The 25,237-nt window shown below is 37.0% G+C and overlaps 1 protein-coding gene across 1 annotated transcript in view; it reads left to right on the forward strand.

Annotated features, from left to right (window-relative positions):
• Positions 1 to 25,237, forward strand: part of IFT140 (intraflagellar transport 140) — a 186,434-nt gene that overhangs the window by 64,402 nt on the left and 96,795 nt on the right. Inside the window, 5 exon segments of the mRNA XM_021006622.2 lie at positions 4,945 to 5,072; positions 8,019 to 8,059; positions 8,062 to 8,135; positions 16,643 to 16,773; positions 20,801 to 20,969. Coding sequence (XP_020862281.1) covers positions 4,945 to 5,072; positions 8,019 to 8,059; positions 8,062 to 8,135; positions 16,643 to 16,773; positions 20,801 to 20,969 — 543 coding nt within the window.

The raw sequence follows: 25,237 nt of genomic DNA on the forward strand, positions 1-25,237 counted from the left end.
CACTTTGCAAATATGATTTCATTTGATCCTCACGACAACCCTAGGAGGTAAGTGCTATTATGAACTCTGTTTTATAGATGAGGAAATTATAGGCAGACTGCTGTTAAGTGATGTGTCAGAGGTAGGATTTGAACTCAGTTCTTTCTGTTTCCCAGACCCAGTGCTCTGTCAGTTATGCCCCTAGCTGCTTCTAAACTCCATGGTTGGGGTTGCCTTCTGTATACATATCTGAACCTTCACAGGCAGTACAGGGCCAGCCATCTTTTCCCATAATCTGCCCTCCACCCTTAACAAAATACATTGTTGGGGCAGCTAGGTGGTGCAGTGGATAGAGCACCAGCCCTGGATTCAGGAGGACCTGAGTTCAAATCCGGTTTCAGACACATAACACTTACTAGCTGTGTACCCTGGGCAAGTCACTTAACCCCATTGCCTGGCAAAAACCAAAAAACAAACAAACAAACAAAATACATTGTTAAAGTACGGGGAGTAATGGAGCAGGTTTGACCCTCACTGCCATATGGAGTAGTAACAGACATAGCCATCTGCTGACAGATGCTAACTGCCTTTATATTGAGGCACTTGCCCACTGGATTGAGGTGATCGAGGAATTTGGTGGGTCTATTGGGATGCTGGTATCTCCTTTCTAGTCTCCATTCCTATAATTATAACATATTATACTTAAACTGTCTTCCTAACCTATGAGAAGTGATAGGTAAAAATCATGAAAATCTAAGTGAGTGAACAGGTTTATTAATACTGAATAGCATTTGATCATTTGTCTGGAAGGACAGCATATGGTTTTCTACTGATGGTCTTTTTTTCCCACCTTCTAAAACTAGAAATGTTAGCTTACCCAGAGTTTTTAATTGACGTGTTATCCTCTATTCATCTTCTTGATATTGTATTCCTTTTGAACCAGCCTACACTATATAGCAGTGTAGAGAAGGAAGATCAGTGGGTCACTTAATCTTATGTGATAATTATTAGGTACTTATCACTGATGCATTTTTCTTATCACTGTAATCACAGGCTTTTGTAGTATTCTTTTTTATGATAGTCTCATGAAGTGTAAGGACGATAGAATGATTTTTCTGTTTTAGACTTCAAGAAGGCTGAATGTCTGTAAGGGGCAAAACAAGCATTAAAATAGAAAAGGAAAGCTCTTTCAGGTGCCAAGCATTCTCTGTCCCAGAAATAGTCTGAGGCTTGAACAGTTCAACTATGTGAGATAATGAATTCACTGCCGCACACAGACTACTTCAGTAGTTAAATGTCCAGATATTCCTCTGCATAAAATCCAACAGAAGTCTGAAACCTGGGGTAAAGTGGAATCCCTCACTGAAGGAAGCTACCTTTGACCATGAAGGTTTGTTTAATAAGAGAGGCTAGACCTCTCAAACCCCATGCCTGAAGCCCCCCACCTTCAGAACAGATGAAAGAGGAGGTTGACTTCTGCCAATCCTAGGCCAAATGTCATTGGCCTTGCTGAAAAGCGTTTTGTAACATTCCAGCTGAGAAGAGAACTGTCACACTTAGCTAAGTCACTGACTTGAGGTCATACAGACCACTGCTGCCCTTTGAAGACTGAGCACAGAGAATCTGGCAGATGGACCCATGCAAAGAAACTATGCCTTGAGAAGAACCCAGTGACTGAGCAGTCTGTCTAGTCCAGCCAGGGAAGCTGCAGGCCAGCACCTCTCTGTCTTACCTATCGCAGTCTGGCAGGTACTGCCCAGAATCTGAGGGCCCAGCCTGGCCTAGCCCAGAAATAAATGAGCCCAGGGTAATGCCAGCAGGTAGACAGGCCATGTGCTTGGCCTCACCCTGCAATGGCTGCCCATTCAGCAGAGAGGCTGTGTCCTTCAAGGAAGGAGCTACCTAGCAAAGCAGCCAAGGGACTTATGATCACTCCTAACATGCCCCAAAGAGAATTGTATGAGAACCCCCCAGAAAAGAAGACCATTGAGGCCCTACAGTTATAGAGTTGTGAGCTACCATGACCATTGTATGTTCCCAAAATCTATGCTTCACTACCGTTGTTCTCGAAGTTCATATCAACTCTTCCCTTCACAGACTGTGTGGATTTGTGGGATACTGTACCTCAGGTTTGGGGAAAACATCTTGTTAACTATTATTCTTGCTAAGATATTTGAGTAATTGGCTTTTATGAAAAGCTAATTGAATCTATTGGCTGAATGCTAAGGGGGAACATACAAATAAGAGTTCATGAACTACAGTATTATGGTCATCCCTAGAACCCTGAGAATGGTGGTAGCCGTCCATCTGCAGACCTAACCTGTCATTGCTGGGGGGGTGAGGATGTTGCATATAGTTATTTTTACTTAAAAAAAAATCCCTGATAAAATCTAATATTAATAAAATGTAAAGAAAATGTATTATGTTAAGTAAACTACAAAACTGCATACAAAAGATTATTTTAAAATCATGGGCAAATCAAGATTTGAAGGAAATCAGAAACTGGGAAATAATTTTTACAGCAGGTGTCTGATAAAGGATTCATTTCTCAAATATATAGAGAAATGAGTCAAATTTAAAAGAATACCAGTCATTCCCCAATTGATAAATGGTCAAAGGATATGAGCAGGTAGTTTTCAGACAAAGAAATCAAAGCTATCTATAGTCATATGAAAAAATGCTCTAAATCATTATTGATTAGAGAAGTACAAATTAAAACAACTCTGAGATACCATCTCATACCTATCAGATTGGTTAATATGACAACAAAGGGAAAATGATAAATGTTGGAGAGGATTTGGGAAAATTGGGACACTAATTGGTGGAGTTGTGAACTGATCCAACAATTCTGGAGAGCAATTTGGAACTATGGCCAAAGGACAATCAAATTGTGCATATGTCTTGATCCAGCAATGCCTCTACTAGGTCTGTATCTGAAAGAGGTTTTTTTAAAAAAGGGGAAAGGATCTATTTATACAAAAATATTTGTAGCAGCTCTTTTTGTGGTAGCAAAGAATCATAAATTGAGGGGATGCCCATCAATTGGGGAATGGCTAAAGTTGTGGTGTATGAATGTAATGGAAGAATAAGAAATGATGAGCAAGCAGATTTTCAGAAAAACCTGGAAAGACTTACATGGACTGATGCTGAGTGAGGTGACCAGAACCAGGAGAATGGTACACAGTAACAACAGCATTGTATGATAGTCAACTATGAACGACTTAGCTCTTCTCAGCAATACAGTGATCCAAGACATTTCCAAAGGACTCATGATGGAAAGTGCTATTCACATCCAGAGAAAGAACTGATGGAGTCAATGCAGATTGAAGTCTACTATTTTCTTTTTTTTTTTTTAATTTTGTGCTAGGCAGTGGGGTTAAATGACTTGCCCAGGGTCACACAGCTAGTAAGTATTATGTGTCTGAGGCTGGATTTGAACTCAGGTGCTCCTGACTTCAGGGCCAGTGTTCTATCCACTGCACCACTTAGCTGCCCCCGAAGCCTACTATTTTCACTTTAATTTTTTGCAATTTTTTCCTTTTGATCTTTTTTCTTTCACAGCATGACTGATATGTTTTTCATGATTGTATAACCTGTATTAAAATTGCTAACTATCTTAGGGAGGGCGGGAGAAAATTTGGAATTCAAAAAATTTTTTAAAATACATACTAAAATACAATGATCTAAGACAATTCCAAAAGACTCACAATGGAAAATGCTTTCCGCATCCAGAGAAAGAACTATGGAAGCACGCTATTTTCTCTTTTTTTGTTTGTTTTTTCTTTCTTATAGTTTTCCCATTTTGTTCTGATTCTTCTTTCACGACATGACTAATGTTGATATATGTTTAATATGATTATACTTGTATAGCCTATGTCAGACTGCATGCCATTTTGGGGAGGGGGAAAGATTTGGAACTCAAAATCTTATAAAAGTGAATATTGAAAACTAAAAATTAATTAATCTTTAAAAAGTGCTCTGAATTACTAATTTAAAAAGGAAATTAAAATCAAAAAAAGGAGAAAAAAGGGGAAAACAAACTAATTCCTTGTAATAAATATGTATAGTCCAGTAAAACATTGGCTGTATAGAGAGAGATCTTTATGTAAAGAAGTAATAAGTAAAGTTCTTTACCTTAAATCTTTTGCTTCTCTATCAAGAAGCAGATAGTATGCTTCATCATTAGTCCTCTGAAGTCATGGATGGTCATTGTATTGCTAATAGTTCTCACAGCTTTCAAGGTTGTTTGTCTTTACAGTATTGCTGTTATGTAGATTGCTCCCTTGGTTCTACTTATTTTGTTATCAGCTTATGACGTTTTCAAAATTATCCATCCTGAAAATATTAATGTATTAAAATATACATTTCAGAAAATGCATGCTAAAATTGTCTTTATGTGTAACTGGAAAAAATAAAATACTATTTAAAAAATCATGGGCATTATAAAGGATAATGAGTTGTAGATTTTTAAAAAATTTTTTCTTCTCAAAAGCAATTACATTTCAAATCCATGCATACTAGTAGATCATAGGAAACATACATAAATATGGCTGGAATAATATGAACCTAAATTAAACTCCAATGCTAAAAGAAATTGAAGCAAATATGTAATTACCCTTTTCTTATTACTTTCTAATAATCTTTGTTAAAACACATATATGCCCATGAGTCAAATTAAAATGAACTTGGAGGAACAGTGTCAGTCAACTTAAAAAGGAACTGCCTCACTTCACCTTAGTCTTTAAAGAGAGGAATGAATTGCCTTAAATTGCAAAGAAACATCATCTCCACACCCCCGCACCAAGTATTTAGGCTCACTCTCATAGCCACGTGGAACACTAATAGTAAAACCCACATGTCTAGAGAATCAAATGAGGCAGAGTTTCCTGACTGACTGGTAAGAATGCAAAGCACCCTTCCTTTAATTCCTTCGATGATTTTTTTTCTTTTTTCTTTTTTCCTTAGGGAACTGTCAAACAGCTGCTAATGTTTTCAGAGACAGAGGGAAACCCATGCTCCTTGGATGTCTGTGGGAATTTCCTGGTCGTAGGAACAGACTTGGCTCACTTTAAAAGTTTTGATCTCTCCCGAAGGTACTATTGATGCCCAAATAAGAGTTTATGTCGTGTTTGAACTTGTTTAGGAGACAGGACAGAAAAAACTGGGAGATAAGCCAGGGAAGCTAGGTGGTGCCATAGTGCATAGAGTGCTGGGCCCAGAGTCAGGAAGACTCATCTTCCTGAGTTCAAATCCAGCCTCAGATTCTTCTTACTAATTGTGTGACCCTGGGCAAGTCATTTAACCCTCTTTTCCTCAGTTTCCTCATCTATAAAATGAATTGGAAAAGGACATGGCAGACCACTCCAGTATCCTTGCCAAGAAAACTCCAAAAGGGTGAGAAAGAGTTAGGCACTACTGAAAATGACCGAACAACAAAGAGACAGGAGAGAAAAAACTGAGAGATGAGCCAGGAACAGACCTCTCAGGTTTTGGAGCCACTTTTGGCTTACTATGTAATTTTTACCTCTTAGCTTAAATTCTTAATCTTTTCACCTGTGTGAGATAATCTTAAGACTTTGACAGAGAGCCAGTATGATATAATGGAAACAATCCTGGACTAGGAGTCAGAAGGTCTGGGTTCTAGTTCTTGTTTTGTACACTAGCTAACTGTTATCTTGGACAAATCACCTAATCTATTTGGGCCTCAGTTTTCTGATTTGAAAAATAATAAGAGCTAGAATTTACATAGCACTTTAAAGTTTTTAAAGTATTTTACAAATATCTCATTTGATCTTAATAATAACCCTGCAAGATAGCTACTATGATTATCCCCATTTTATAGATGAGGGAAATGGAGCAGAGAGAGGTTAAGTGATTTACTCAGGGTAACACAGCTAGTATGACTTTAAGTCTAGCACATCATCCATTGGCTACCTAATTGCTTTGCCTGAGAGAGCTGGACTGAATGATTTCTCCTTCCAGCTTAACATACTACATATATACTAGGATTCTAGGCAAGGTTTGCATGTTGTGTAAATACTCGTTCTAATTATCTCAGTACTAACATGGCCACAATCACGGGTTAGAAATCTGTGGCTGTGGACAGTCTCCTGACTCACCTACGTCTTCTGAATTTCTGCTATTGTTTACAACAGGTGACAGAGACAAAAAAACTGGATAAGGATAAACTTATCCCTCCTGGAAAAGTAACTCTGTTCAAGTATAGATTTAATAGATCATAGGATTGGACCTGCAAGGGGTCTCAGAGTCCAGCTCCTAGCTGGGTGACAGAAAAGGAAATTGAATCCAGTCAGGTTCAGTCACTTGTCCAAAGTCAGACAGGGAGTACACAGAAGCCCATTTTTAGATCCAGGTCCTCTGAATTCAGATCTAGCATTCTTTCCACTACCAGAGGTATTGAACACACAGTCTATGATCCTCCTAAGCATGTCCGAAACCAGATTAAAATATAATTGGGAAATAGTTGACAAAATAAATAAAGATACAATAAAATGCAGATTAAATTGCATTCTAAAACTATGTCAACACATGTCTCTCAAGTATCCTTATCAATGATCAGTGGCCCCCTTTTCTATTTGAGTTTTACACCACTGCCTTCCACCGTGCAGCCATCTTTATATTTAAAAAAACATAGAAACCCATTTATTGTTTCCTTAATTTTGCTTTCCATCTTTTCCATTTTTTTATTTCTTCTAAGAACAAAACAGTGTGTAATTGCATGTATGAATCTATAAATATCTTATAGAGTATGATATAATCAGATTATCTGACATTTATTAATCAGCTGCAATTTTAGAAACATATGAATGTGGTTTTTAAGCTATTAGTTTTTATGTCAGAGAAGTGAGATATCCTTGAGGGTAGAAAGATAAAACAAAGAATATTTTCATGCCACATTTTAGGATGGGCATTACAGTTTTAAACATAAACTCATTTTGTCTTCTGATTTTGGTATGTTGGTGGGCACATAGCTACCACTCAGTATTTAGAAATTGATTTGTTGACAGCTCCCATCCCAATGGAAAAAAAAAGCCCCATACTATCCAGATGAATAGCTATTTGTTCTGTGACCTAATATTTGGATACTTCGTTGGGTCTCATCATTAATACTCCCTCCTCCCCGGTTATCATTTGCAGCTCTTGTCTGTGATCTGCCTTAAGTCTTCCATAGAGTGTCAACCCAACCTCCTGGGCTCCTTCCTCTAATGATAATAATAACAGCAACATAAAGTTCTCTAAGATTTACACAGTGTTCATTTACACTTTTATTTAGTCCTTACAGCAACCTTATGAGGTTATGCTGTACATATAACCCCCATTTTATATGTGTGGAAATGGAGGATGAGAAAGATTAAGTGACACACCCAGAATCATTGATATAATGTTGAGATGTGAACTCAGGTCTTCCTATCTCCATGCCCAGCACTCTGTCCACTATGCCATGGTGCCTTCTGATCCCTTGACATTGCATAGCCACCAATGGAGCCTAAACGGTATTCTATAGTTATCTCTCACTCCTGTGCAAAGCCAGTTCATCTTCTTTCCTGATCCTACATCTTTCTGATTATCTTTTACACCACCCATCCGGTGCAGTTCTTGGTAGCTCACACCCACCATGCGCTTCTTGCCTTGCCCTTTGAGCGGTTTTCAGTTATGTATTGTAGAAAACTGATATTCCATGAAGTATAGCTATACAGCTGCGCTGAAAGAACATTGTTGCTTAAAAGGTGGGCTTTTGATTCAAGAGGCAGTTTGGGGCCATTAAAAACATGGTGCCATTACCCAGAGCGGCCTGTTCCCAACTGCCTGTTCAGATCTGAGCCCTTAGGCATTTTCAGGATCTGCAAGAACTAATGTACTGATAAGTTAGGCTTGTGCATCATCTGTCTACCTAGTGTCCTGTCATAGACAGTGGACCTTCTTCATCTTCTGAGTTGTATTACCCATCGTTGAGTAATGAATATTAAATACACATGATAATAACAGTTGTGTTGAAGTAATTTTATTTGATTCCACAGAGAGGCCAAAGTGCATTGCAACTGCAAGAACCTGGCAGAGTTAATCCGGGCATAGGCGGCATTTCCTCCATCAAATGTAACTCCAATGGTAACAAAATCAGCATCCTCCTTCACAAGGTGAGGCCAGAGGCCACAGTGGATTCAGTGCAGGATTCATTCCTCTGAGGAAGGGACATGAGGAAATGGGCCCACCCTTATCTCTTACTTTATCTCTGCTTCTTATATTCTTGCTTTTTCAACATGACTTTCACTTCCTTTTTTCTCTTTGCCTTTTCCTGTATGTCCCCTTTGCATCTTGTTTTCTTCCAACTCCTCTAATTCATCTGTAGCCTTTTCATTTCACTTCTTGTGCCTTCAACCCTTTTCTCAGTTTCTAGCCTACCTCTCCTCTCTCTTCCTCCCTTCTGTCTCTTTATCATATTTTTTCCATGTCCTTGGTGCCTCCCTACTTTCAGAATTGATTGCTCAGCTCATTCAAAATGGTGTCATCTTGGTCTGGTCTAGCTGTCCTGCTAATCTTTATTTCTCCTACTACCATTTCTGTTTCCTGATGTAGCATAATAATGTGATATTAGAGAAAAATGTGGTAGTGTCTCTTCTTTCTTTGATGGTGAAGATTTTGTTCTAGAAATCATTAAGTGTGTCAATACTCTCACTTCTCTCTGGCTCAACTCACCATCCCTGTGAATTCGCAAACCAGGTCACCAATCACTGGTATATGTTATCTCTCCCAACTAGAGTTGGGCTTCTTGAGGGTAGGGACTTTTATGTTTGTGTGCTTTGAAATGGTAAGTGCTTAAAAATGCCTTTTCATTCATTCATTCATTCATTAAAAAGAAAAAAAAGAAAGAAATCTTTATAGATCTTTTCTACCATTCATTTCTTTGTTATCTTCTTTCCAGTTTCATCCTTTTAATGCTTTCTGAGCACTTTGCTTTGTTGGGGCCCACACCAAGCTTTCTCAAAACTTGCCTATTCCACCACTGATTTTGACTTTTATGAGGCAATGCTATTCATAAATCTTCCACTAATATTCTCCATTAGGTCTTACAGATTGGTATGCTACACCACTCTTGCCTTTCTTTGCTATATGTCTTTGCTCAGCTGAGAGCTGAAATGTTTCGTAGTTGAGGAGTGCTCAAAGCTTTTTATGTTGGTTGAACTCTTTTTTTTTTAACAACAATAAACAGTTTTTATTCAGGCAATGAAACATGAAAAAAGTATTTATTATAATAATTTCATTTGTGTAAGTATAACTCTTAAAAATATTTACCTGACAAATAAAAAGGAAAATTTTTGTACATACAAAATTTATGTAGATGATCATTACATATACAGTGCAATCCTGGTAGGAGTCAAGCAGCTTTCACACCTTCCTGTGGGAGGATAATCACTCACTCCATGGCAGTCACAGGGACACAGTGGAAGCAGGTGTGCAATTAAGATGGTCACTTATTGGCACATATGTTACTATGTATGGAAATCTATTGGCAATATACTCACGCTGACAACAACACTGAGGCACATAGTGGCACCTTTGAGGATTAAAAGGGGCATCTGGATTCTACCACAACAAAAGAGAAGACTCCACGTTAGATTGAGTTAAGACTTGGGGTTGGCTTTGGTTGAACTTCTTTAAGAAATTATTATAAATCTGTGTCATTGTCTATTCTTCCATTCATTTCCTGTTTTTAGGTTCAGTTTGTTTACGTAGATCAAGTTGAAAGCCAAGTAATTAGAAAGATGTCAGTATAGTTGTTTTCAGCATATGTCCCCCACCCCATAAACAAAATATATCAAGAAATATACAGGAATCTGTAATAATTAAAAATGTTGCAAGAAGAAAAAAAGATGGTAACAACTCCTCTTAATATAATGCCTTCAGATAGAACAGTGTCAAACTACTTGATGTTCCCGTTCATCCTAAACACCCGATGTTACATGTGTAATTGTAAGAAATCTAATATGCCTACATTTCAGGGTTTTGCTGAAGTAGTTCCTCTGTGTTCATGTCAGGAACTTAATAGAAAATCCCTGCATAAAGTAGCTATCCAATAACAGAACAGAAAGAGAATATGGCAGTAAAGACTGCATAAGTGAAAAGGCACTTCTATATAGAGGAAAAGGCAGCTAAAGACTGAGGTGTATTCCTCTTCATGTAACAGGAACCCAGACAACCTTCACACTTTAGCCCCAACTTAAGAAGGCTGAGAGGCCAACTAGCCCTGAGAGTCTGGACAGCAGAATGCGTAAACAAATACTGTGGAAGAATAAGGGGCCAAATAGTAAGAATGACTCATTCAAGGAATCAGGAATGGAAGAGAAAGGGGTGAAGAAGAGACCTAAAAGAGAAAATTTGGTATCATCTCAGCCTCCAAGCAGATAAGCCAAGAGCAAGAGTCATAAATTGGAAGGGAAAATGAGCCAGCATTCTAGAAAAGATCATAACATAATGAATAAAAATTATGTTTTGAAGGAAAAGGAAAAAAATCCCCAGTAAAAATAAAATGAGCAAGAAAATATAATCTGTATGTTCCCCAGAGATCATGGAATAATTGTAAATTCCAGAATGGTTCAAAAGAGAAATTAAAAAAATTTTTTATTATTTATTTTTAATTTTCAACATTCACTTCCATAAGATTTTAAGTTTCAAATTTTCTTTTTTTTATTAATTTATTTTGATTTATCAACAATCACTTCCATATGCTTTTGAGTTTAAAATTTTTCTCCCACTTCCTCCCCACCACCCTCCCCAAGATGATATGCAATCTGATATGGGCTATACATATACATTCCTATTAAACATATCTTCACATTAGTGATGTTGCAAGGAAGAATTAGCACCAATAGGAGGAACCACCAGAAGGAGGAAACAAAACTCAACAGAAGAAAAAAAAATAGCAAATAGTATGCTTCGATCTGCATTCAAACTCCATAGTTCTTTCTTTGGATGTGGATAGCATTTTCCATCATGAGGCCTTTGGAGATGTCTTTGATCCTTGTGTTGCTGGGAAGGGGTAAGTTTATCAATATTAGTCATTGCACAACTCTCCTCCCTCCACCCCAAGACAGCATGTAAATTGATATAGGCGCAACATCTACATTCATATTAAACCTATTTTTACATTAGTCATGTTGTAAAGAAGAATTAGAACCAATGGGAGAAACCATGAGAAGAAATGAAAAAAAAAAGAGAGGAAATAATATGCTTCAATCTACGTTTAGACTCCATGGTTCTTTTTCTGGATGTGGACAGCATTTTCCATCACGAGTCTGTTGGAGCTGTCTTAGATCCTTGCGTTGTTGAGAAGAGCTAAGTTTGTCAAAGTTAGTCATTGTACAACATTTCTGTTACTGTGCGCAATGATCTCCTGGTTCTGCTTACTTCACTCAGCATTAGTTCACATAAGTCTTTACAGGTTTTTCTGAAGTCTGCCTGTTCATCATTTCTTATAGCATTCCATTACATTCATATACCACAACTTGTTCAGCCATTTCCCAACCTATAAGCATCTCCTCAATTTCCAGTTCTTTGCCACCACAGAAAGAGCTCCTATAAATATTTTTGTACATGTGGATCCTTTTCCCATTTGTATGATCTCTTTGGGGTACAGACCTAGAAGTGCTGTTGCTGGGTCAAAGGCTATGCACAGCTTTATAGCCCTTTGGGCATAGTTCCAAACTACTCTCCAGAACGGTTGGATTAGTTCACAACTCCACCAACAATGAGTTAGTGTTCCAATTTTCCCACATCTTTTCCAGAATTTATCATTTTCCTGTTTTGTCATGTTAGCCAATCTGATAGGTACCTCTGAGTTGTTTTGATTTGCATTTCTCTAATCAATAGTGATTTAGAGCATTTTTTCATATAACTGTAGATAGCTTTAATTTCTTCATCTGAAAACTGCCTGCTCATATCCTTTGACCATCAAAAGAGAAATTTTAAAGGAAGATGCAGTTTGGTCAGAAATCAGTAGACAATTTGGAACACAAAATGGAGAATATCTCCAATATAATTAGAGTACTGAAAAACAGATTTGGAGCTCAGAAATGTAGAGGTGGAAGAAAATTTGGCAGAACAAAAGCAAACGATAACAACTTTGGAAGAACAGAGGAACAGACTAACACAAGGGGCTTTGATAACCACATGTACAAGGAGAGTTTAAACATCATCTATCTCTCAGAAAATAATGAAATTTTAAAATTGTAAATACCACATTGAAGAATATGATAAAAAAAATTGTCTAGAAGTATAAAAAACAGAAAGCAAGGTGCTAACGGTTAGAATCCCCAGATCACTGGCAAAGAGAACCCCCTGAGACATAGAGTGGTTAAATTCCAGAGTTTCAGTGTGAAACAAGTTATAGAGGCAGCTAAGTGGTGCAGTGGATATAGTACTAAACTTGGAAACAAGACAACCTTAGTTAAATCCCTTCCTCAGATACTTGCTAGCTTACTGGCCCTGGACAAGTCACTTAACCTCTGACTGCCTCAGTTTCCTGATCTGTAAAATGGGGATAATGCTAACACTTGCCAGACATGGTTTAATTGTGAAGATCAAATGACCTAGCATATATAAAAAAACTTTGCAAATCTTGAAGTGCCATACAAATGCTACCTATTGTTATTTTTTTCCTATTATTGTTGATAAGCTACCAAGTCTTTTATCTGTGAAGGAAAGTCAGTTTCAGTACTAATATCCTAGTCCTACTCCTCATCTATATTATGATGTCATGTCAAAGAATGAAATTTGCTATTCTGAAAATCAAATCAAGATACACCCCCAAAATAATATCCTGCAAAGCTGAACCTAGTAATCAATTTTAAAAATACCCCTTCAACAAAGGAGAGGCATTTGAGTCATTCATTCAAATGTAACAGAGATAAACAGAACGTTTGACTTACCATTATACCCAAGCAAGGGAAACAAAGAAGATAAGTAAGTGTACTGCTAACAAAACTAAGCAATGAATTCACTTCTCATTCTTCCAGAGTAAGATGAGGCTGTTAAAGAGAAAACAAAAAGGAAGCACAAAAGGATAAGAGGCTGAAGAGAATTAGTGGAAGAGGAGAAGGAAGAGTTGATTTCATATTCCATGGGCTAAAATCTAAATTCTCCTAAAGTGAATCATTTTTTTTTAATGGAAGGACTAACAAAAAAGTCACTCAAATGGAATAAGGAGAGGCAGGACACAGAGGAAAGCTAGAAATATCCTTCTTAGCTTGAGTGAAAAGAGAAAAAAGGGAATAGAATTTCTTTAGTCTCTCACTGAACATAGGGAGCAGTGAAATCGATGGAAAAGAGAGACAAAGGTCAAGAGAAATGGGTGGATTGTCTTTTTGTAGAATGGGGAATGATGTAGCACCATTGAAGCATGTTCCCACAGAATAGAGTGACAGGAGTTCCATACTAGATCTTCTTTTGGGTGTATGGGAAACTTAAGAGACCATCTTCTCTAAGGAAGGCCATGCTTCTCGTGGATACCTCCTCTCCAGGAAGCTTAGAATGACTTCAGTAGAGCCAATTGTTAAATTTTTAATGTGAGCATGTACACTTTGGAAATTAACAAGTGCTACAAATCAGGGCTTAATTTATTTTTTTTTCTTGTTGATTGTCTAGTTTTAAGAAAGTGATAGAAAAAAAATGGTAATCATGAAAATTAAACTTGAAAGTTTGTCCTGCTTACTTTTTTCCCTTTGGAGGTCAAGTTGTTAAACATTTACTAGCACATCCCTGATCCTAGTCCACAAGAAGAGGTATATGAGCCCCTGATAGTGGTTAGCAACTGAGGGGTAAGGGACCACAGATCCAAGAATAGATTATACTGGCCATAGAAGAGGGGAATGGTGAAAGTAAAGGGAGGGAGACAGCTTGGGCTTCCTAACTTAGGACATAAAACAACAAATCCCACTACACTATGCTGTCTCCTTCTTAAATTGATATTCATAGGAAGGGGGTATAGTAGTAGAAACCCCACAGTGAAACAGATTAGATTAAGCAACATCCAATAATGGATTTGAATCCAGTTCTTCCAGACTGAGGCCAGCTCTCTATTCACTGCACCATGCTGTCTCTCTCAATGCATGCTTATTAAGTAATTGTTTGAGGAGATAATGAATCATGCCTTCCTCTAACTGTACTTGCAGGTTTGGAGACTGCAGACGTGGAATGTTGCTATGTGGTCAGATGCAATAACTGTATTTTGGGATTTTCTTAAGTATTTAAGTATTTATTCAATAAAACTTATTTTTTGAAGAATATTAGGTTGGAATTATTTTAACTAGAAGCTATAGCTTTTTTTTTTCTTCTCCAAATAGTTTGGCATTCATTTTGCTCTTTGCTCTAGTGAACAGGAGTTACAGTAAACACCCAACAGACATGACTCCCACATTGGTGTTGTCTTCTATTTCAGTCTTTTATGTTCAGTTTTGTTATTTAGTTTTTGCCATGTCTGGGGCCTCCTCACCATTTATGTAAATGAAGTTTTCAAACTGTGTAGGCCTGAGGCTTTTGCTCAATCTTTAAATCTTTGGCCTCTCCCTTTTATTTTTTAACATTTTTTTAAGCCCATGTGCCCACTATTATATTAGTCTTGGATCTCAAAATATGTATTGATTTAATTTGGAGACTTTTTGTTAACTTTTTAATAGAATTTCTCTACTTCCTCTACAACAGATGTTGGAGCATAAGCTGCAATTTTTTTATGGTAATATTTTTGCATATGTTTGTTATGAGTGCTGCAATATAAATTGACCAAATACCTCATCAAATGATGCTTCTTGTTGCCTCAGGATACTCAGTAAAGCCGATTCTACCAGCTCCTTTATTTGTCTTTCCTTAGGAAAGCCTGTAAACCATTCACCCATTTGGCTGCAGCTTCCTTTTGTCTTCTGGTTTCTTTTTTAGTGAGAATGCCCAGATTCTTACAATTCAGTTCCTGCTATAGTATGTCAACTCATCTGTCATTTTAGAAGTATATCATACTTACCAACAGCTGAATGCTTTTAATAGCGTAAAACAGGGTTTTTTAACCTAGGGCCTGTGAACTTAAGGTTTTATCCAGTACTTTGATAACTTTCTCAGTATAATTAGTTTCTTGGTAATCCTGCATATTTTATTTTATGCATTTAAGAGCATTATTCTGAGAAGGGTTCCATGAAGTCCATAACACAAAAATTGCTGAATGCCTGTCTAAAATGATGTGATTCTTAGTGCTCAGCCCCTGTCAGAAGCAGAAGACTGCCACATGGATCTAAGGGCCATTTTGCATTCTTTCTTTCCTAGGTTGTTGCATATAAATAATTCACCATTAAATGGGCATCCTAAGGGTGATGGATCTCTCCGTACTTAGCTAGGTTGGTTCTTGGAAAATAGTCTGTAGCTGGGGCCTTCCTCAAAGCCTTTCTAGCCAGGGGAAACCTGTGAACGCTTGGCCTTTGCCGGCTTAGCATTCCAGAACCTAAGATTACCTGCCCCACCATGGTGTAGGAGTTGTAATATCTGCAAATCTCAGAAAATAGAGTTTTCAAATATCTGTTCATCTCTGTTTTTCAATCTAGTATTGCTTTTGTTTGTTTGTTTTTTAGGGAATTGGGGTTAAGTGACTTGCCCAGGGTCCCACAGCTATAAGTGTCAAGTATTTGATCTAAGGCTGGATTTGAACGCAGGTCCTCCTGACTGCAGGGCCCGTGCTCAATCCACTGCGCCACCTGGCTTCCCGTAGTATTGCTTTTTGAGGGGAAGGGGAGCGACATAACCCAAGGATTTCATCTGATTGTGTTTTGATTGTATTGGTTTTCACAGCTGTGTATGAGACTTGTATTTTTTATACAAAATCTACTTATTTAGATGCCATTTGGGAATGGAAGGAAGAAATGTCAAAATAGGGAGAAAAGATGTTGTTCAAATCAACCTGGTTCCCTGTTATTTTTTTTTTTAGTTTCAAGTTGTACACATGCACATACACAGATGCACATGTATACACACATACAAGGAATAAGAATGTAATAAAATAATGTGATGAGTAAAAAAGAACTGTGATAAGTAATAGACATAGTGACAGGGACATAGCATGGAAGACAACAGTGGAAGAAGTGGAAGGATGCCGAAGAGTGGAGACATAGGTGAAAGAGGGTGAGAAGAGAGGGCACGTGAATGTTCAACCAGGAGTAAAGGATTCCTAATTGTCATGGCTGTTAAGCCCTAGGGGGAAAAATGTCTCTGGCAATACTGAATCAAAACCCACATTTTTTCTATGTCCCTTTGATTCTGGCCACTTCTACTTCGAGAGCATCCCAAATAAATTGTGATAATAGTTTAATGAACTAGTTTGATATTCAGAAATCTTCATACTGTTTTCTTATTCATTGTAAACAGTGATCAGTTATGAAAAATAATTTAATGACTATCGTAGTTTAAGGCTTAAAAAGTGAAAGGCACCAGATGTACCTGAATGTTGCTCCCTGAAAATCTGAGTAATCAGTGAGCCAAAATAATGTAAAATATACTTCTTCTGCCCTTAGGATCGATCTCCTAATCTGCAGCACAAAAGACCTAGAACGAATGCACTTAGGTAATGGAATCAGTATACATGAGCTGTCTTTTTTTTTCTTTTTCCCAATAGCCTGACAATAGTCTTGATTCCAAAATGTGCTTCTATGATGTTGAAATGGATACAGTAACTTTCTTCGACTTCAAGACTGGACAGACTGCTGGAAAAGAAGCATTCTCCTTTATGGGAGAAGAGAATAATAAGTAAGAAATTTTGGTTTGGGTGTATTGAATAATTTTTAGAATATTACAATTTACCATTTTCCAACTTCTGGACAGTGTATCTTGTTTGAGAACTTTTTTATTTGCACTTCCCTATAGAGACAGGCATTAGTTGTGTGACTGCTAGACTACCACCGGAAGGAATAATAACAAAAGTAATAATAGTTGACATTTATATGGTGCTTTACAGTTTGCAAAGCCCTGTGTATATACACACAAATATATATGTGTATATATCTATATTTTTATATATTTTATTAATACATATATAGAATATAGAGTGTGTGTGTGTGTGTGTGTGTGTGTGTGTGTGATTTGAACTTCACAATAATCTTGTGAATCAGGTACTGTAGATATTATTTCCATTTTACAGATATAAGAAAGCAAGTTTTAGAGAGGCTAAATGATTTGCCTACAAAAAACAGATAGTGAATGTCAGAAGTAAACTCTAGCCCAGTTCTGCTTGACTACAGCCCCCTCTGCTATGTCACACCATCTCTCTAGGGAAGGAAGTCTGAAACTGCTGTTGGGAAGAGTCTGTAGTTACACGTCTGTGCCCCTGAGCCGTAATACGTAAGAGTCAAGATATTGGCCCTAAAAGAACATGATGTTCCAGATATGGCCCTACTTGAGCCCAGTACAAGCAGAACTCTCATCCACTTTGTTCCAGACTACATGCCTCTTCTAATGTAGCCTATAATTACAGATAATACAACTAGATGGCACAGTGGATAGAGTACTGGGTCTGGAGTCAGGAAAACCTGAGTTCAAATCCAGCCTCAAACACTTCCTAGATATGTGACCCTGGAAGAGTCATTTAACCTTTGTTTGCCCCAGTTTCCTCAACTGTAAGATGGGGATCGTAACCCCCCACTGGGGGTTGTTGTGAGGATCAAGTGAAATAATGTTTGTAAAGCACTAAGCGTAGTGTCTAACACATAGTAGGTTCTATGTAAATGATAAAATTGTTATTATTATCTTTTTTGTAACCTTTTTGACTCATTGAGTTTTCAGGTAACCAAAACCCCCAGATCTTTTTTAAACCCTGCTTCCCTTCATATCCTAGACATATATACTTGATTTCTTTTAACCCCACTATAGGACTTTCCATTAATGCCTATTAAATTCCATTTGATTACATTTCTAACGCCATAGCTCTATATAACCTGTTGAGATATTTCTGGATCCTGTTTCTAGCATGTTATCTCTCCCTTCCCTCCCATGTTTCATGTCATCTGCAGCTTTGACAACCATACCACTGTGCTTTAATTCAAGTTTTTAATGAAAATATTAATGGCACAGAAGTAAATGAAGATCCTTAGCATCCTACAATACTGGAAATTTTCAACACTGACTCATTAATGACCTTTTTTGCTTCAAGTCATTCAACCAGGTCCAAATCTGCCCAACCACACTGAGCTCACATTTCTGTCTTGTTCTTAGCAAGGATAGCATAAGAAATTTTTGCCAAATCCCTTGCTGAAATTCAGGTATCCTGCATTACTAGCATTTATTGCCGTTATACCCTTTTAATAACTTGTCAAAAAAAAAGAAAGAAAAAAAAGAGGAATGTAATAAAGCGGGTGTGACTGACACGTTGTTGCTGAAACCGTGCAAGTCTTTAAGGATTGCCAGAGACTGTCCTTTTCACAACACTGCCTAGAATTTCCCTAGGAGTCTGAGTAAAGACGCCAAGGCCCGAAGGGGCTAAATGGCTCATCTGACGTCTTGTGGTTAGTTAACAGGGAAGTTAACAGGGTAGCAGACCTTCATCTCCCTCCTTCTAGTTCAGTGCTTTTTCCGTTGCATCTTAGGGGATAAATATCTTATTTAAGTTAAAATTTCTTGGAAAGGAGAAATCATGTAGGTATATACTAAAAATGATTTCATAAAATTACTGTATTTCAAAAAAGTTAAAATATTTTTTCAATTCAAATACAAATGTTTTATTCTTTTTTATCACTGCTTTCTTTGTCATTCTCTTTGTCATTGTCATTCTCTTCTTCTCTATCTTCTCACATTGTTTTCTTTTTTCTATATAAATGTTTATTGATATATTTTTTTACTTCACTAAATTTCCTTCAGTACTCCTTCCCGTTCCTAAAAAGTCATCCTTTATAATAAAAAAAAAATTTAAGGGAGGGAAGAAGAGGGAGAAAAAAAATCAGCAAAATCCAGCAATACATAAAAAAAAGTAACAATATATGCAGTGTTCTACACCAATGGCCCTTCCCTTCTTCCCCTGGCCCTGCCACCCACCCTCATCCACATTCATGGGGGAATGGGAGGAAGTGTCTTTTCATATCTTTTCTTTTGGGGCTAAGCTTGCCACAATGCCATTTTCAGACCATTCCCTAACTAAAACTGTCCTTATTTTTTTATCCAAACCATTTGGAAGTGGGGAGGGGAGAGTAAAGGTCAGCGTGAAGGTGGACTGTGTTTTATATACTTGGTTAAGTTGAAAGCCCTAAGCTGTAGCATCAGATACTGCCCAGCAGAGTTCACTGTACAACTGAGTGTTTGTACCAGCTGGTCCTGGGAAAAGAATATTCTCTGATCCTCAGCCTCAAAGCAGGGTTCACCTATAGAGTCAATGTGGCATGATTGATAAAGCATTGGACTTGGATTCAAGGAGATTTTACCTCATTTCAAATGCTACCTCTTATACTTATTTGACCCTTAGCTAAACTTGAAAAAAAAAATTTGACCCTTGGAAAGTCTCTTAAATAAATCTCTCAGTCTCAGTTTCTTCATCTGTAAAACTGGGATAATAATACCATTACCATTTTTCTTTATAGATACATTTAAGGTCAGATGTGATAATGTATGTAATAGGTTAGGAAACTTGAAAGAGCTATATAAATGCCTACTGTTTTTATTATACCATTTCAAAGAAGTGTCTGTATTGTTTTAAAAAAAATTAATTCTCAATTTAACAAATACCAAATGAAATGAGCAATTCCTTATACACAGTAGAATAGAAGAGGATGTACATAAAACTGCAAATCTTCAGCACATTATAGCCTAGTTTTATTTAAAAGTACATAGGTTCAGTATGTGTCTTTCAAAGCTTCCCTGCTTTTCTATGATTCTGACCTTCTTTGTCTCTGCTGTGCATTTTTTAAAAAAATGCTTCAATATACCTTCTTTCCTTTTTTGGGGGGCAGCCCTATCGTCATTCCTCTATCCCTCCTAGCTCTACCTACCCCACCGCCATTGAAAGAAAATAAAAGTTAAATCCTTGTAGAAAATAGACGTTGTTAGAAAAACAGATTTCTATATTGTCAGTGCCCAAAAAGGTGTGTCTTACTCTGCATCTTGAATCACCCCTCTGGTAATACTCTAGAATCATGGTTGGGCATTGCACTGATGAGAGTTCTTAAATTTTTATATGTTGCTTTTTTATTATCATAATTTTTATATTGTTGACATATGGGTTATTCTGGCTCTGCTCACTTCACTCAGCATCAGTTCATACAAGTCTTCCCAGGTTTCTCTGAAACCATCCCTTTTGTTATTTCTTGTATGATATTTCGTTACATTCATATGCCATTATTTGTTCAGCCATTATCCGAAAAGTGGGTGTTCCTTTATTCTAATGTTCTCATAAATATCTTAAAGGTTCTAGAAATAAATGCATTGCAGTGATGGCTATAACAAGTTGTACAACTATAATTATGCAAGTAAAGTGCTAATAAAATTTAAGGTGCTTTATAAGTGCCCATTATTATTACATCATTCTAGATAAAAATCTAATATGTTCTTTTATAGTTTTTATTCTTAATTTAAGAGACACCAGATTTTCATAATTTTATTACTTTTGACTAAAAGTAATGAAGTGAGGACCAATGCAACACATAGAGTCTGAGTATCTAAGTTGGTAGTCTACGGAAAATATGAGACTATGTTATGTTGCTATTTAGTTTAGGCCTTGTTGAAGTTCATGAAGTGAATGTAGTAGTAATATTCTTCCTAGTATTACAGATATTTCTTCCTTTTTTCCATCTAGGAATCCTATTTTGGGGGATCTGAGTCTACTTGATCATGTTCCAATCAGCCACTTCTGGGATCAGAGTGAGCCAAGACTTTTTGTATGTGAAGCAGTCCAGGAAGCTGTTACTCCCCATCAGCAACCTGCTGAAAAGAAGCAGCCACTCACGGAGAATTCTAGTAGCATGGTACTTCTCTCCTCTGTCTTACTGACTTAGTCTTGCAAGGAGCCAGTGTCGTTATGTGACATTATCGTAATGTGATTCGTGAGTATGAAAGTGGGCAGCCTGGAAGGTGTTAATGATGATTAGTGATAAAGATTATTTTGTCTGTGGCATTCTGAATTTACCATGACAAGGAGAGTAAAGATCAGAAGGTGTTGGTTGTAAAGATGTAATTGAAAGATGACCAAAGCATTTGATAAGGGCTTTATAGATGTGAACCACCATCTGACCAGCATTATACTTGTTCCTTGTCCCCTATTTTCCTACTGTTTGACTTGACCCTGCCAACAGCTTCAAAAAGGAAGAAACTAGAGCATAACATTAGCCAATTTGTGACATAGGCGTAAAGACAGATACACAAAGTAAAAGATCCTACCTTATTGGCCTAAAACTTGAAAGAGGCAAATTTGAAGAAAATAAATGGAATTACCAGTTTATATAATAGGTGCTAAACTAATATGACTCATTACTATAAGAAGCACTGTAAGTAAAGATCAGTAAGATGGTCCATTTATCCTGCAGTCTAGCCCCTTTCATCATCTAGAACATAGCAGAACCTGGAAGTAAGCAGAAAAAAAAACCCCCGGCAAAACCCAGGCAGTTTGTTACTTAAATGAGAAATTCAGACTCTCTCTCAAAGCCTCTTGAATTAAATTCTTACCCTTATTTACATATAATTCTCAAAAGCTTGCATATGTTATTTCCCAGCTCTTAGCAGATTAGAAAGGGTAGGAGGGAGAAGGAAGATCTGTTAGAGGCAGACACACCTATGTAATGAGAGGTGAGAGCTAACAGACTGGCAATGGAGTGGAGAAATAACAACAGTGTAGCAATCTTGGGCCATTTAGTATAGGAGTACATATCCCCATACACCTCTCAGTAACCCTTGTAGAACATTACTGTGTTACATACAACACAATACAGTATAATAAAGACCCCAAATCACCAAGAAAAGGCAAACTTATGTTCACTGTAAACTATTTTATTTTTTTAATATAAATTTATTTATTTTAGTTTTCAGCATTCACTTCCACAAGTTTTTGAGTTCCAAATTTTTGCCCCATCTCACCCCTCCCCCCATCCCCACTGTAAACTATTTTAAGGAGGCAGGGAATTTGGTAATATAATTTAGAAAGAATTTCAATTGAAATAAAAAAAATTGTGTACTTCTAAGCTTCAAAGTTTTGGAAGATCACATATTCCTTATTCCTTGAAAATATTAGATAAAAAGTCTTAATATAGCCTCCAAAAATGATTTGGGTCAACTCATAGATGACAAATCATGCTCTTCCACAAAATGTCTATTTGTATTTGAAAGGTTCTGGTTTCAAAGATCAGCAATAGATTATTATGTTGGAATGCCTTCCGTTGACCCCCTAGGGAAGTCCTTACATGATACAATCTCAGACATCATAACAACACATTGTTTTCCTGTGTGGCAAAGGTTCTTTTTTATGTTTTAATGATTGATTGATTTTTAATAATTTTAATGATTTGATCGATGATTCAAATCCCATTGTTTTCCAAAAATAATGTCCCTTTTCAATTTTCTTTTACTCACAATTTCTCACCTGAATGACTTCTTAAAATTTCAAGAATTGTTAACTGTCACAGAGGTAGTTTTTTGCTAGATATTAGGTTCTACAAATGTTGTAGAACTTTTTATTTTTTATATAGTTAGAAGGGGCCTTGGTGGTCAACTAATCTAACTAACCCTCTCATTTTATTTTTTACATCATTTTTTAAATCAATAATATTCTACCTCCCACCTTCAGTTAAGAAAGAAGGAAAAACAAAGTGCCTATATGTTATCAAGGAAAAAAATTCCAGCATTGTCCATGTCCAGAAAAATGTCTTAGTCTATACTCTGAGTCCATCATCTGTCTATCAGGAGATGGCTAGTATGTTTCAACATGAGTTCTCTGGAATCATTGTTGGTCATTGTGATGATCAGAGTTCTTATTAAGTCCTTCAGAGTTTTGTCTTTACAATATTGTTGTCATCATACAAATTGTTCTCCTAGTTCTGCGCACTTCATTTTGTATCAGTTCATGAACATCTTCCCAGGTTTCTGTAAAATCATCCCTGTCATCATTTCTTACAGTACGATAGTATTCCATCACATTTATTTACCGTAACTTATTCAGCCATTCCCTAATTGATGGGAACTCACTCAGGTTCCAATGCTTTACCACAACAAAAAAAGCTCCTATAAATATTTTTGCACATTCTTAGTTAAGAGTTTGTTTTGCTTAGGACTAATGCCTTACTATTTATATTATATAGTGTATGTAGTATAGTACTATTCAAGTATATAAATACTTAACTTACTCTCCCTCTTATTCTCCCATCTCCCTTCTTCCCTTACCCTCCTGTGTACCTCTTTGACATAGGAGTGTTCCTGTTGAGTGAAATGTATTTCTGTACCTAACTGTTCATGTGTATATTCTTCCCTCCTTTGGACCAGTTCAGATGAGAGTGAGGTTCAAGTGTCAGCTGTTCACCCATCCCTTCTTCCATGTTTGTATAGACATACTTGTGAATCTCAGTTATGTGAGACAGTTTTCCCCATCCATCTTCTCTTTTATGCCCCCTTTTATTCCTCTTCTTGTCCCCTTCCATTCTTTTAAGATCATCAAAACATAGAAGAACCATTCCCAGATCCTCTGTTTAGACTCTCTCTATGACCTTTGATAGGGTTCTGAGGGGACGCATGCATCATCTTCCCATGTTATAATGTAAACAGTGTATCCTTGTTTAGTCTCTTAGAGTTGTCCATTCATATTTACCTTTTTATGTATCTCTTGACTCCTGTGTTTGCACTTCAAAGTTTCTACTCAGCCCTGGCTTTTCTTCAGAAATACCTGGGAGTCCTCTGTTTACTTAAAGTTCCATTTTTTTTTCTCCTATAGGATTATACACAGTTTTTCTGGGTAAGTTATTTTTGGCTGTAAGCCTATATCCTTTGCTTTCTGGCATTTAATATTCTTAGCTCTCCATTCCTTTATAGTAGTGGCTTCTAAATTTGGTGCAGTCCTGATTGTAGCTGCTCAGTTCTTAAATCCTTTCTTTCTTTTCTTTCTTTGTATTTGGCTGCTTGTACAGTATTTTTACTTTGACCTTGAATTTCTAGATTTTGGCTATAATATCCCTAGCGGTTTTTATTTTGGGGATTTCTTTCAGGAAAACAGCAGTGGATTCTTTCTATTTCTGCTTTGCCTTCTGGTTCTAAGAGATCTATGCAGATTTCCCTAAACAGTTCTTGAAATATGATGTCTAGCCTCTTTATTTGGTCATGGCTTTCAGGTAGCCCAGTGAATCTTAAATAATCTTTCTTCAATCTCTTTTCCAGGTCAATAGTTTTTGCTATGAGATACTTTACATTTTCTTCTATATTTCCAGTCTTTCGACTTTGTTTTAATATTACTTGTTGTCTCACAGTCATTATCTTCTCTTTGGGCTATTCCAGTTTTCAAGGAGTTAGTCACCTAGGCAAGGTTTTGTGTCTCTTGTGCCAGGGTATTAAATCTTTCTCTAATTCTTTCTTCCATGGCTTTCATTTCTTTTCCAAAAATTTTTTAGCACTTTTATTTATAAAAATATTTTAAACTCTTTTTAAAGCTCTTGCTTCATCCCTCCCAGGAATTCTAATTGAATTGTTCCCAAGCTATGTTGCAGTCATTTTCTTCTTCTGGGTTTATGTCTTGAGCATCCCTGTCATCATAATAGCTCTTTATGGTGGGATTCTTTTTTTTTTCATTTGCTCATTTTTCCACCCTACTTTCTGACTTTAGATTTTATGTTAGAGTCAGACTCTTTACTCTTTTGGAGGGAGTATTGGAACTGAGCTTGTGACCTCTAGGGTCTTGCTGCTGCTTTCTTGGAGCATTAAATGTTGTGTTATTCCAGAGTCTCAGGAACTAGGCAGTCTGAAGATCTGCGAGCTTAACTTCAAAATAGTCTAATCCTAGCAAGGTCTGATGCCTGCTCTTTTGGTATGAACTCTGCAAGTTCCTGACCTAGATTTTGGTTTCAGCAACACACCTCTGGGCTTGTTCCTAGACTCAGCTACTAACAGTCAACTGGAAAACTGTGCTGGTTCAGAGTGAAAGAATTGAAGCTCCCTTTGTTCTGGGATTCCTGCCCTACTTATTCCACTGAAGGCTTCAGACTGGCATAGGAACTAGAACTAAGACCTCCCCCTCACCTCCTTAGGTCAGAGTCATAGGACT

The sequence above is a fragment of the Phascolarctos cinereus genome, unplaced genomic scaffold, assembly GCF_003287225.1.
Source record: "Phascolarctos cinereus isolate Bilbo 61053 unplaced genomic scaffold, phaCin_HiC Scaffold_4;HRSCAF=312, whole genome shotgun sequence".
Taxonomy (NCBI): domain Eukaryota; kingdom Metazoa; phylum Chordata; class Mammalia; order Diprotodontia; family Phascolarctidae; genus Phascolarctos; species Phascolarctos cinereus.